General features: G+C 35.9%; 2 protein-coding genes across 4 annotated transcripts in view; one reads left to right on the top strand and one right to left on the bottom strand.

The window, feature by feature from the left end:
• LOC105176792 overlaps window positions 1-2,633 on the top strand; it is a 4,738-nt gene extending 2,105 nt beyond the window's left edge. Inside the window, exons 1-2 of one of the 2 annotated variants that reach the window (XM_020698730.1) lie at window positions 1,571-1,783; window positions 1,926-2,633. In XM_020698730.1, the coding sequence (XP_020554389.1) occupies window positions 1,641-1,783; window positions 1,926-2,568 (786 nt within the window). In that variant the 5' untranslated portion in view covers window positions 1,571-1,640 and the 3' untranslated portion in view covers window positions 2,569-2,633. Of the gene's footprint in view, window positions 1-1,570; window positions 1,784-1,925 lie in introns of those variants that run through there. The other variant, XM_020698729.1, reaches the window with a different exon arrangement.
• Window positions 3,954-11,431, bottom strand: LOC105176791 (N-acylphosphatidylethanolamine synthase). 2 transcript variants are annotated; one of them, XM_011099699.2, is made up of 5 exons: window positions 11,039-11,431; window positions 10,632-10,759; window positions 9,908-9,993; window positions 9,027-9,164; window positions 3,954-4,553 (listed from the first exon to the last, which is right to left on the bottom strand). In XM_011099699.2, the coding sequence occupies exons 1-5, from the start codon at window positions 11,245-11,247 to the stop codon at window positions 4,266-4,268; spliced, it is 849 nt and encodes a 282-aa protein (XP_011098001.1). In that variant the 5' UTR covers window positions 11,248-11,431; the 3' UTR covers window positions 3,954-4,265. The 2 variants fall into 2 exon arrangements, with proteins under 2 accessions (XP_011098001.1, XP_011098002.1); XM_011099700.2 differs by having other exon boundaries at window positions 11,056-11,429.

The following is a 12,711-nucleotide window of genomic DNA, read 5'->3' as shown; positions in this document are numbered from 1 at the left end:
GGCCGCCCCCCCCCCCCCCCCCCCAAAAAAAAAAAAATGGAAGTCCCAGGATAACTCCCGAGAGACCCAGGACATCCTACGCTCATAACGCTACTAGGAGGCCAAGGATGGACCAACCCACAGTCTAACTAGGCAAGTCTGACAACCCAAGTAGCCCTAGAAGAAGGGAGGAGTCCTAAGACATACCCCAACTCAGACTATGATTAAAGCCCGAAAAAACGTTCGGCCCAAAAAACCACACACGTGGCTGCCTACTCTCTTATGTGAAACCTCATCAACCCAGGTGTCAGCAGCCACTTGGACAACATCAGCCCTAGCAAGGAGGACCTCTTTGGTGGTTGAGACTCCTTGCAGACAAGGGGTCTCCCAAGACAATGAGGACTCCAACTAAAATAATCCTAACTACGAATAAGAATGGTTTATCCTTTATCCTAACCATTCCAATCAATTTCTACAAGATTCTCGAAAGTGAGATACACCCCCAGCAGACAGGGGGCATTTCCCCTATAAATATAGGTTTAGCCCTCCATACAGGGGATATCCCTCTCACTCTCCAAACACCTCTCTCACTCTTAAAGTTTAAATATTCTTTGAGCACTCTACAAACACATTATCACTTATTCTTACACTTCTTCACCCATATTATTCACCATATCTCGATTTTTAACCATATTTATTTACTTTTTGACTTTATTTAATTTCAAATCAAATACTAATTTGGCCATCGAAGTGTTAATGCCTTTTTACAGGTCCCCTTTTAGGATCTGCATACGCTTCGACCCAAGTTTCAAACAATAATCCAGATCTATTAAACCCGTACATTTTTTAAACGCATCACAAAGAAGTAAACAGGGCCTAAGAGAATTTACCAGCAAAAATTGGGCCTTGCAACATAACTTATCGTACCCCCTTGGTTTGATAAGTTATATAGGTTTATCTAAGGTTGTATAGGGCCCTCTTGATTTGGCTCGGGCCGTGATCCAACAAAGTAAATGAGGTATATTGCTAGATTGGTTTAGATATCCAACAATATCTTGACAAATAATTCAAAGTAAATGACTCCTATAAGAATACAAAAAATAAAGATATGCCTCGAGACCTCATTGTTGATCGAAATCTACCTCAAAGTAGGACAAGTCCGAGTCTAATCAGATTCATATCATTAATGTTAGGGTAAATTACAAGGGATTTCTCTGATATTTATTTTAATTACAAATACTCTGTTTGAAAAATTACAAATATTCTCTAAAATTATAAATTCCATAACAAATACTCTACCATAATAAGCTATCATAAAGTGAATTTTTAAATTTAGAGGGTATTCAAATAGCGAGAGGGTTCATTATAATATACGAATCAGTCAATTTTGAAAATTAAAACTTCAAGTTCCATCTTTGCAATTGTCAAATTAAAGAATTCTAAAGCGAAAAATAAGATATAACAACTTTTGAGGTGTTCAAACACAATTATATATATGTTTTATAAAATTAATATTTAATATTTTTTATCAATAATATTTTTATAAAAATAAATTGTTTAAAAATCAAATATTACAAAATTAATCAAATAAAAATGAAAATATTCAAAAGATAGACTCGAGCTGAATATTACTTATGTAGATAAGGAATGATGGGCATAAAATGATAGTCCTCAATTCACACCACTATCCTCCCGTCCCTTCTTCTCCGGCAGCCACCTTCCGTCTCATTGCCTTCACCACCCCGCAAAACTACGCCGGAAGGCTTTCTCACTTCATTCGACTCAAGGGCTGGGGTCCTCTCTGGTGTCCCACCCTCGCCGTCGAGCCCACAAACCATACCATTTCCGCCGTTCAACACTTCTTTCTCACACCCAATCCCCCTCTCCACTATTTCTCTGCCGTAGCATTCACCTCCAGGAATCGCAGCGGGCTGGGGTCCTCTCTGGTGTCCCACCCTCGCCGTCGAGCCCACCCCACAAACCATTTCCGCCGTTCAACACTTCTTTCTCACACCCAATCCCCCTCTCCACTATTTCTCTGCCGTAGCATTCACCTCCAGAACCGGAATCGCAGCCTTCGCGGAAGCCTTGGCGGGTATCGATAAGCCTCCGTTAGGCCCGACGCCAAGTGGGCTGGTGGAGTCGTTGGGAATGGGCAGAGGGAGGAAGGTTTTGTGCCCTGCGCCACTCGTAATAGGATTGGAAGAGCCGCCGGTGGTGCCCAAATTTCTGGCGGATCTAGGCCGGAAGGGGTGGGTTCCCGTTAGAGTGAACGCGTACGAGACGCGATGGCGCAGTGGCGTGGCGGAGCTGGTGGAAATGATGGAGGAGGAGTGTGGAGTAGACGCCATTGTTTTCACGAGTACCGCAGAGGTGGAGGGGCTGTTGAAGAGCTTGGGAGAAGTGGGACTGGATTGGGAGATGGTGAGGCGGATGTGTCCGAGGATGGTAGCGGCGGCGCACGGGCCTGTGACGGCGGCGGGGGCGGAGAAATTGGGTGTGGGGATTGATGTGGTGAGCTCCAGGTTTGATAGTTTTGAAGGCGTTGTGGATGCACTGGAGTACAGGTGGAAGTCCTATGAATGTTAGATTTTTACCAATAATAATAATTATTTAATAACAAAGAAAAAAATGAATTATTTTATTTAATATAATTTTGGAGTTGTTTATTCTTGTGATTATTTGGAGTAATCTAAAGCCCATAATATTATATTAAGATTCAAATATTAATTTGGAGTATTAAATTTCATCTTTTAAATTTTCACTTGCATATATTAGAATTTGGAGTATTAAATTTCATCTTTTAAATTTTCACTTTTATATATTATAGATAAAATACAAGAGGTATTGTGCAATTAATCTTCTAAATACTAAAAGAAATTAAATCGAAGTTATGTAGAACATACTAACCAATATTATGGAATATAATAAATTCTCTCACAGGTTAGAAATATTAAAATTAAGGTAAGATTGTATAAATTAAACAAATAACATATGAGTTTATTTATAATATTACTAGTCGTTGAGGGGCGTCATTTCCAACGTGCATATAATATATTATAAATAAAAATTAAATACATAAATTAATATATTATATTAATAAAAAAAAAGAAAAAATAATATTTAAATTAATGTGAATTTTTAAAAATTGAATAAATTAGTTATTTTATTATGAAGGTATTCTTGATTTCATAAAAAATTGATACGGTGGTGTCATTTACTAATGTTAGTGAGTATGGAGGATCTTTTTTTTATATTAGTATAAATAAAAAAAAATTCATTGATCGTACCAAAAAAAATTATTCAACTTGTAATAAAATTATCAGTGTTTTAAAAAAATAATATTTTTTTTATAATTTATTTTTTAATTATAATTAAGTAAATAAGCCACCAAATTTCGGCTCCAATTCCCCAACTCAAGCCTTGTGGACAAGGCCTTTTTCTATGAAGCGGACAATGACACGTTGGAAAAGCCCAAGTCCCCTTGGCCCAAGCAATCCATCTAGAGGACTATAGCAACTTGGCCTAAAACTATCTACAACCCCGAATTACAACCCACTCTTATGTTTTAAGTTTACCAGTGAGCTCCTGTAGCAAGTTCCAAATGGCAAGATGAGAAACACTCTAATTATCCTAAGGAGAGATAATATTGTTACTGATATATGTATGCATCATGTGATCTTCACGAAATCAAGAATCACTTGGTTAAGAATTTAGTCATCTCTATTAAAAATTCCCCCCGCCCCTTCTCAGCAATCTTCTCGGATGAAGGTTTAGCCGGAGCCTCCTATCACAAACACACACACACAGAAAAGATATTGTAACAAAGTACAAAACAATAGCCCATACAATTAAATGATAGTAAAGCGAAACTATCTTGAGGTGAAACCAAATAATTGTGACAGTCTACTTCACGTTTGGTTAAAGATTACACCGTGCGGATTTTAGATGAATCAGGGGGCTAGACAACAGGAGATCATGAAGGAAAGTAAATATTATTTTGTCCACAAGACATGGCTTACAGAATAGTGGTGGACAACATGGGATCTCTAGCGAATAATGTCGCCTGAAACGAGCTCCATTGAACACCACAATGCTCAATGTCTATACCATTAATCAGGAAAAGAATAGCTTCGAATCTCTAGGGGCTGACAAAAATGGAAAGGTTGGGCCTCTTAGCTATGGGGAAATCTCTAACTCAAACTTATGCAACGCCCCCATTCAAACAACAGGCTTCTGAACTTCAAACCTGTTAATATGCCTAGTAATTCTGAAATCTTAAAGATTCAGTTTGTCTTAAAAAATGATTTACTGACACCGCGCAACCTCTCCATGACTCCTCGTATCTGCTCCGATATAGTGGTGTAAAGAGATCTTTGTGCTGCCTCGTCTAGGCCGCAGATGGTCTTAGGCCATCCAGCATGAGAAAACGGTACATCCCTCGACATTTCTAGAGCTTTGTGCTTCAGTTTAGGGACATCAAATATGATTGGCTCACCAATCACTATGTTTATATCTTTGTTACACAATGGAATAGGAGGTCTTCTACCAAACATATAGTTCTCGGGCATAACCTGTAAAGAGATGAGTCATGGGTGAGCAACAGATAATACTATTAGATACAGGAAAAGATTTGTTCCGAAAACTTATATGAAGTATGTTACAAATTCAATCACTTGCCTGATTCATTCTACAAAGTCATTCTACAATAGCATTTCATTTCTGAGGTAAATCATTCCAAAAGATCCACCGACACAGGCAAGTGCAGAAGTATCTCAGATGACATGGGGTAAATAGATAGAACTGTAAGTTTGGAATTATTCCGAAATTCAAATGCTTTGGCTGTAGTCCTAGAAGTGTACCATTGCATACCATTGCATTAAAGCTAACAATAGCTGATCTAGCTTCACATGATATTCAATTGTGTTAAAGATGTCCTCCCATCCTTATCATTAAAACTACCTACAGGTGGCAACAAAAGTTTTGAATAAGTATATTTTGAGCATTTGATGGAAATAGGTCTTAGGCTATCCTCCAGTTCTAGTACACGACTATACGTACACAATTGGACAAGTACTCTACCCAAAGAGAAACTCCGATAATTTTAAGGTCCAAAAAACAGATAGGTGATGTGCCTCACTCTTGCAATGCAAGAAGCTATTTCATGACTCCACCTCTGAATCTACTTGCATGCAATGACCTTTACCGTTGCTACTTGACGATGTTCCCACTATCTCGGCTGAGTTACCTATGTTACCAGGCAATTGAACTCAAGAATAGCAAGAAACCTAAAATAGGAGTTCATATGAACAACAAAATTTTCCTCACCTGGAGGGAAATGAGACTAACACAATTCCATGCAATTTTAAGCATGGAATAAAAGCACTAGCGAAAGGACACAAGAGCAGAATAAAATAATTAAGCATATTCAATGACTGAAAGCAAACACTGTCTTATAAGCAAGGATGTAAGAGCATTCAAGAGTTGCATCCAGCTAAAGAACTGGTGTGCACTAATCATGCAATTTGTATACGTAGCCAAAAGAAGATCAAAAGCACCACACTGCAACTGCCTCCTGTGACAATGACGGCCATTTCTGCAAGCATAGAGGGCAGAGCAATTTCAACGTCACCAGGCGTGAACAATTACACTGTTATATGGCACATCCTGATTTATATATTAACATTTTCTTTGGTCAACAAAACAGTATTTGACTTTGTAAGCACTATAATTCACTGAAACAGAAGACAAAATGAGGTAGCTGAATTTGAATCAAGTAATCCAGATTTTAGATAACAGTTGATGGTTAACATGTAACAAAGAGCATACTAAGACAGTTCAAACTGCTATGCCGCTATGGGCCCAAAAAACTGAAAAAACAAACTTGCAGAAAAGACATAGTATCATGGCCAAATACACTTTGTGGTCTGAGAAGCTGTTACAAGTCAAAGTTCAAAAAGGTTGCATATTCAGGTTCGCCAAAGTCTTGTTCAATTTAAGTGAAACTACTTGAGCACAAGCTTCAAAACCCAGAGAGCTACACATACTGGTGGAGAAAATTACCTCACTGATGCACATAAGTATGTAAATAACCCCAAGAACAACTTAGAAAGAAAATGTTTCTTTTGTGAAGCCACAAAAAACTTGAGACATTGATGACTTTATTGGTGGGGCAAAGTGGATAAAACATATAAGTTTTTTTTGGTTGTAGTTCTGATGAATGTAACATAGAACAGTAATTTCCAGGAAATTGGGGCGTGTTCCAGTATATTGATGCTGTTGGAAAGAATGGGCTTTGTAGTTTATTCATTACTGTATCTACGAACTGGGGAAAATTATTTAAAAAATGCAAAAATAAAAGAAAATTACAAAGATGGGTGATTTGAAAATTTTTAAAAAATATAGGTAGCATCGCTGTCTAAGACAAGAGGTAGAAATGTTTAAAAAACAAAAAGAAAAAAAACACAGGCCGGGCCAACCATCTGCTTTTCACACAACCGATGCCATAGCTTGGTCAGAACCGCTGGAAGAGACATCAATTTTCTCGTGAACCGATGCTGTGTCAGCGGCCTTCTTTAAAACCGGAGGCATGCGTCCCATCAACTGGAATAAACAGCGACAAGTAATCGTGGTTTTCCATGTATAAAAATCCACCCTTCATCTCATTGTGCCTGTCTGAAATAATTTTTCCTAACTTATAGCGATAATATTTTTCAGTTGCAGCAAAAAAATTTCCATTAGTGCATGTGAAAAATTTTGATTTCTATTTTTTTTCTATTATTGCTTAAACGGGTTGAAGATTTATAAGACCAGTTGAAGATTTTTAAAATTGAAAGTAATATAGTAAGTCGTTTTTACTAAAATTTCTTATATTTATGCGTTCAATGGTTTCCCTTACGACATTGTTATCAGCATAGTTGTTGAAGGAGCACGGAGTGTCATGGTGCAAAGGTGCCCTAAAGCCATGGTGCATGGTGCATGGCGCGGCGCACGCTTTTTTAAAGTACGGCACAGATTTGCATATATATCTTTGCATAGATTTGCATATATATTAATATATATCTTTTAACTTCAATATTACACAAACAATTAAATATAAGTATTAGAAATTATATTAATCATTATACCATGACCCTCTGCCACTGCTGCGTCATTTGAGCTGGACAAAGCCCAGCTTTTGAAGAAAAATGGGCTTCGCCAGATTTCTTCCGACGCTTTGCAGAAGGCATGCGTTACTGCGCCTCTACACCTCGTAGAAAGGCGCGCCTTTTCGCCACCATGGTGAAGCCCAGCGCCATTATCAGAAAATGGCGCTAGGCTTGCGCCATGGAGCACCTTTTTGTGCCTTTAATAACTATGCACCCGATAGATAAGCAAATACACCCAACAATCACAGTACAAATCTAAACTTAATAGTTAAATGATAAAATTTTAGTATTCCAAGTTTATAATGAAATGCCTGACATGGTAGCAGAAGTTGAGTGGGGGATATAAGATCTTAATTTTCTAAGCATCGATACTTGACATGTACAAGCTAAAAACTACATTTGATTTGTCCATATTATCTGTAAAACATATCAGAAACAATATTCTCCATGAAAATGCGAAAACCCAAGAGTGCAAGTTGGCATGTGGTACATTGGTCTCCGCCACCCTTGTTAATGTTCAAATAAATCGGGTGGCAGTGGTATGCGCCTTTTAATTTATCTGTTATGCTTTTCCTTACAAGAGTTAATAGTATAAATTGAGTTACAGGCATAAGCTTCACTTAACCTTCGAAAAGGCACATCTTCCTCAAGGGATGCAAATTCCACCTGAAACTCATTTGTATTTTCATTATCCTCAACTTGATGAAAGTTGTGGACCGGACCCCATGATTTTAAAGTGTCTAAAGTCACAAACTTAAAACATGTTTTAATTTAGTCTTCTACACTAAATTGCCAAACCATTAGCAGAAGACTTCTACCCTGATGTTGCCGTGCTCAAAACAAGCACAAATAGTTTGATCAGAGTTATGTAAATGTCAAGGATGTTAAATTTGGAAGGTTCAGACCAGCTGTCAAATACAGCAAATGTTAGATGACAAGATCACTATAGAATCAACAAATTATTAATGGCTAATAAATTCAACTTCCATCTTTCTGAACCCAATAGACATTCATTAATCAACACAAAAAACTTTTCTTTCGACCAGAAATCCTTCAAGGTTGAAGCATGATCCCTTGGGCGCTTGGCTTCCAAATACTATAGCACCAACCAAGTAACTAGCATTTCCATCAACCAACTCTTCATGAATTAAAGAGATGTGTTTAAGGGTCCTCGAAGAAGAGCATACTATTGTAATTCAATTTTCCATTTAGACTTCTATCCTCTTTTTCCTTTCACATCCAGGGCACCCACAAGTATTAGGCCTGGACTATATAACACACAAAACTCAATTATAATGCACACACCTCTGTATTATGTGTGTTCCTCCTTTCTAAAGAAATCTTCTAAATAATTGGTTGGTATTAGACCATATTCTCCATGCAGCAGAATTGATCTTTACCTAACAACTCTAGATAACATATCAAAGACAAAAATCCCAAAGCACAGTGCATTTTCTTCGATTAAAGAACAAACTATTTTCTGGCTTCTCTTAGTATGATGCTCTAGAAGTTAACTCATCTCATAACTTATAACATCTGCCTTAAATCCAAAATCCTTCTTGTTTCAGCCAAAAATGCAGAAGGGTAAAACAAATCTTTGGAATCCGATCCAGTCAAACATCAAGTTCTTTTAAAATCAATTAAATGAAGAACCTAAGTTCTGCATTATGAAGCTTCATTTAGTTGATAGCTTAATTGTTACATTACTGAAAACAAATTCGAGATGAGTTGAACTAAGACTAGAAGGTTCTCATTAGTATGGGATTACATGACTTCACAATTGAACTTAAATGCTAGTTGATCTCCATATCCATCAAATAAAAACATTGTGAGAAATTGGAGTCACTGTTTGTATAAATTCCAAGCTAACTTATGTTAAATTTATGACAAAGGAAATACCTTTTCAAAACCATGATGAACTATTGGCAGAACTATTGGAGTCACAGGGGCACGAACTATGAGACTGGCAGTCCCCCATTTCAACCGTCGTATAGGTGCATCTTCTTGACACACTTTCCCCTCTGGAAATGTATGCAACTGTTCATTTGTGATAAAAAAAAAAAATGGGAGAAATTTCAGCACAACTATGAAAAATGCTTTATCAAATATAACTTATATAATAGTAGCACCTCATTGTGATATTGTCAGCACAACCAGAATAAGTCGACTGGATACGTCTATGATAGTTCAGATAAACTAATAATGGTTAACAACATATTACAGACATGAAAAATTGTCAACTTTACATCACACACTTTGATGCATGTCCAATTTTGGTAGCTATTACGTGGATCAGTATGGTTGTCAGATTGCAGAATCACAACGATATTGATACATCAAACCTTTGACTCTGAGTGCAGGTTCAAATGCAAAAAATATCACATACTAAACCATTTATGATTCACAACCATAAGATGAGCTTTTATTTTACGATGAAACTCTTAAGAGTGATTACTATATATTTAGCATTTCAAACCAAAAATAAGTGACCTTAAGTAATTATTTGCTAAGTCAATAACCAATGCACAATGTGAGACTCAAAACAATGCTCTTTTCCAAGTGATAAATGTTCTCATTAATGAATTTAGATTTTCCCCTGTATTATAGGTGGATGGAACAAATGAATACAAGCTAGACTACCAATCGGGTACTAGTACTGCCATCACCACCGAGTCTAAATAAATGCATAGAGTGCTTGCATACTCAATAACATGTGCAAGTAGGAAGCTGGCAAAGTTCTTTCAAATATTTCAGAGGAAGTATGATATAGGAGAGAGTACCCAAGCTCCATCGATCAAGCGGTCAAGGGCTTCATTCATGTGCTCCTGATAGATTCCACCTCCCCTTGTTATAGGAATACATTTCCCTGTGAATTTTACACTTGATGAATGAGAAAAGTTAAAGGTGACTAGATCTCTATAGAACTCACTTAAAAGATGATAAACAAACCAACTGCAGACCAACATAATTACTTAAAACTCGAATAAAATGGTATCACCAGTAATAGCTGGCAATGGAAACAGTGTCAATTGTGAATATTTCCTTAAGCCAGAATCAGTAGTCTAGCTTTAAGCTTTTTTAAGTAAAAAAGTGAAAATCTCCAGATGATGGAAGAAATTTAACATAAGTGTGAAAAGGAACTAGGTACATGAAAATGTAATAAATAGACTAGGCAAAGTGCATCACTTACATCACCACTACCGAAACCTCTAGTTTCTACTGGTTACAAAGTTCATGATCAATTAAAGTAGCCCAGATGCCCAACCTTACATTTTTCATTTCATTTCATTACTAGTTTACTTTAAATGGTGTACACTTCTGTTTGAAGATCATGCGTAAAGCAGAAATCTGCAAACAGCAAAGCATCAAATGCATCACAGAATGGCCACCACCAGGAGAAATATCAGCATAATTTACCATTTACTAATGAAGTGACTATGAAAATGGCAATAATGAAATACAGCACCAACAAACTTATAAAACATGCAGCAATTAATTACACACCAAGCCTGAAAAGATATGACAGCACCGGATTTTTGAAGCATATGTCTTCAGCTGCAAGTACCCATCTCCCGGATTCTGCATCAGTTACCGGAAAATCCTTGAGCCCCCACATTACTGGGTCATCCAACCTGAAGCAGTTGCATAAATTATAGTTCAAAATCATAATAATTAGTATCACGGCTCAAAACAAGGAAATCAATACACGGTTCATGCCCAAGAAAAATAGTGAATTACAAACTAAAACAGTTATTACCACCCAAAAGAATACTTTAAAATAGAAAAACCCATCTTCCTGTCAGAGTTCCCGAAAGAAAATTACCAACATTCAAGTAACTTCCATCCATTTTTTCAGTTTCCCAAGATCATTCAAAACAAACAGTAGAGTTGTACAAAATCTACTACTTTACTTGAGAGAGTGACTGACGTGGACATATGATTGCTGACAGTGAGAAGAGGGACACCCGGTGGGCGGTGCCGGACAAGGCGGAGGAGGGTTTCGAGGTTGTAGACCGTGGTGGTATTGAGAAGATTGGCCACAGCTTTTGCGAATGCTCCCACCGACATGAACATCATCTTCCGGGGTATTCCGCCCAGGTGATCTCCTCTCGCCGCCCATTCCATAGTCCTCATACCCCACCTCCCCTCTTATGATAATCCAGACGTTGCTCGTCTCCTGTGGCCCGTTTCCGATTACTGCTTCCGTGTTCGTTGATGTGAGCTAGAAACACTCTACCGTCTCTGTTCTACTATATACCCGGTATTTGGTTGTTGGGGTTTTAAAGTCTCACACATACTCTCCTTCACACTGCTTTTCTTGGATTTATATAGTGTTTGGATTTGTTTTTTGAATGCTTTGTTTTGTGTTTTGGAGATAATGAGTGAAAAATAAAGGTAAGTAAGTGTGTGTTAAAAATAAATGGTATGTTTGAATTTATGTTATGAGGTAATTTGAAATATTTTAAAATAAGTGGTGTAGGTTTGATATTGGAATTTCGGAGACAAAAATCACTGTTTATTGTCAAATCATATCTCTTTTATATATATTTTTATATTAAATATGTATATATATAATATATTATATGTTTAATGTTATATTTATGGGAGATATTTTTATATTAAATATGTATATATATAATATATTATATGTTTAATGTTATATTTATGGGAGACAAAATTCAATATTTATTTCAAATAATATCTTTTTTATATTATATATAAGTGTATATATTATATGTAGAAAGTTGAAAAATAAAAAAACACACAGATAAAGTGTAAACAAACATTATATATTTTATTTTGTCTCGAAAATACAAAAATATGAATAAATACATATTATTTTATATTTATTTCATGTTAATAAGTACATATTTCACTTTTAAATTATTTATATAATTATACTTAGTCAATCATTTAGGTTTTATTTCTATTTAAATATTTACTCTTTTATATCCTTTATACACCAATTTATGCGCATACATACATATACATATATATATATTATTTTACATTTATTAATTTTTTATTTTATAGTCATATATATATATTATTTTAAATTTATTAAGTTTTTATTTTATAGTTTAATTTTGTTGTTCTCTTTTAGATTTTATATTTTTATTTTTTACAAAAACAAACAAATTTAGTTGCTTAATTCCACTCAAAATATGATTTAGTTTTTATTTTTATTTAAATATTTACCCCTTCATATTTTTAATATATTATGATTTCATCCATTAAAATCATATTTTATAGTTCATTTCTTTTGTTCTCTTTTAACTTTTTTACTTGTTTTGTTTTTATTTTGCAACAAAATGTTGGAATAGGTGATCAAAAACCAATTAGATTAGCGGTATTGAAAACCATTTAAGCAATTTTTATTTAAGCAATATTGTCCCCATGCATATGATAAGTATTCGTCTTTAGTGCATATGCCTGCTTTGCTTGCCAAATTACGTTAAGAACTGCTTTGATGTCACAACAGATGCCCACAGACCACTTAATAACCCATGTAGTTTGGGTTGCACATTGGATGACGGTTATGAAACAAACTTTTGATGGTTGTCCGTGCCAAATCTCGCCTTTT

Source organism: Sesamum indicum, linkage group LG14 (assembly GCF_000512975.1).
Source record: "Sesamum indicum cultivar Zhongzhi No. 13 linkage group LG14, S_indicum_v1.0, whole genome shotgun sequence".
Lineage (NCBI taxonomy): Eukaryota > Viridiplantae > Streptophyta > Magnoliopsida > Lamiales > Pedaliaceae > Sesamum > Sesamum indicum.
The sequence above is the reverse complement of the archived record's forward strand: the minus strand, read 5'-3'. Positions and strand labels throughout refer to the sequence as shown.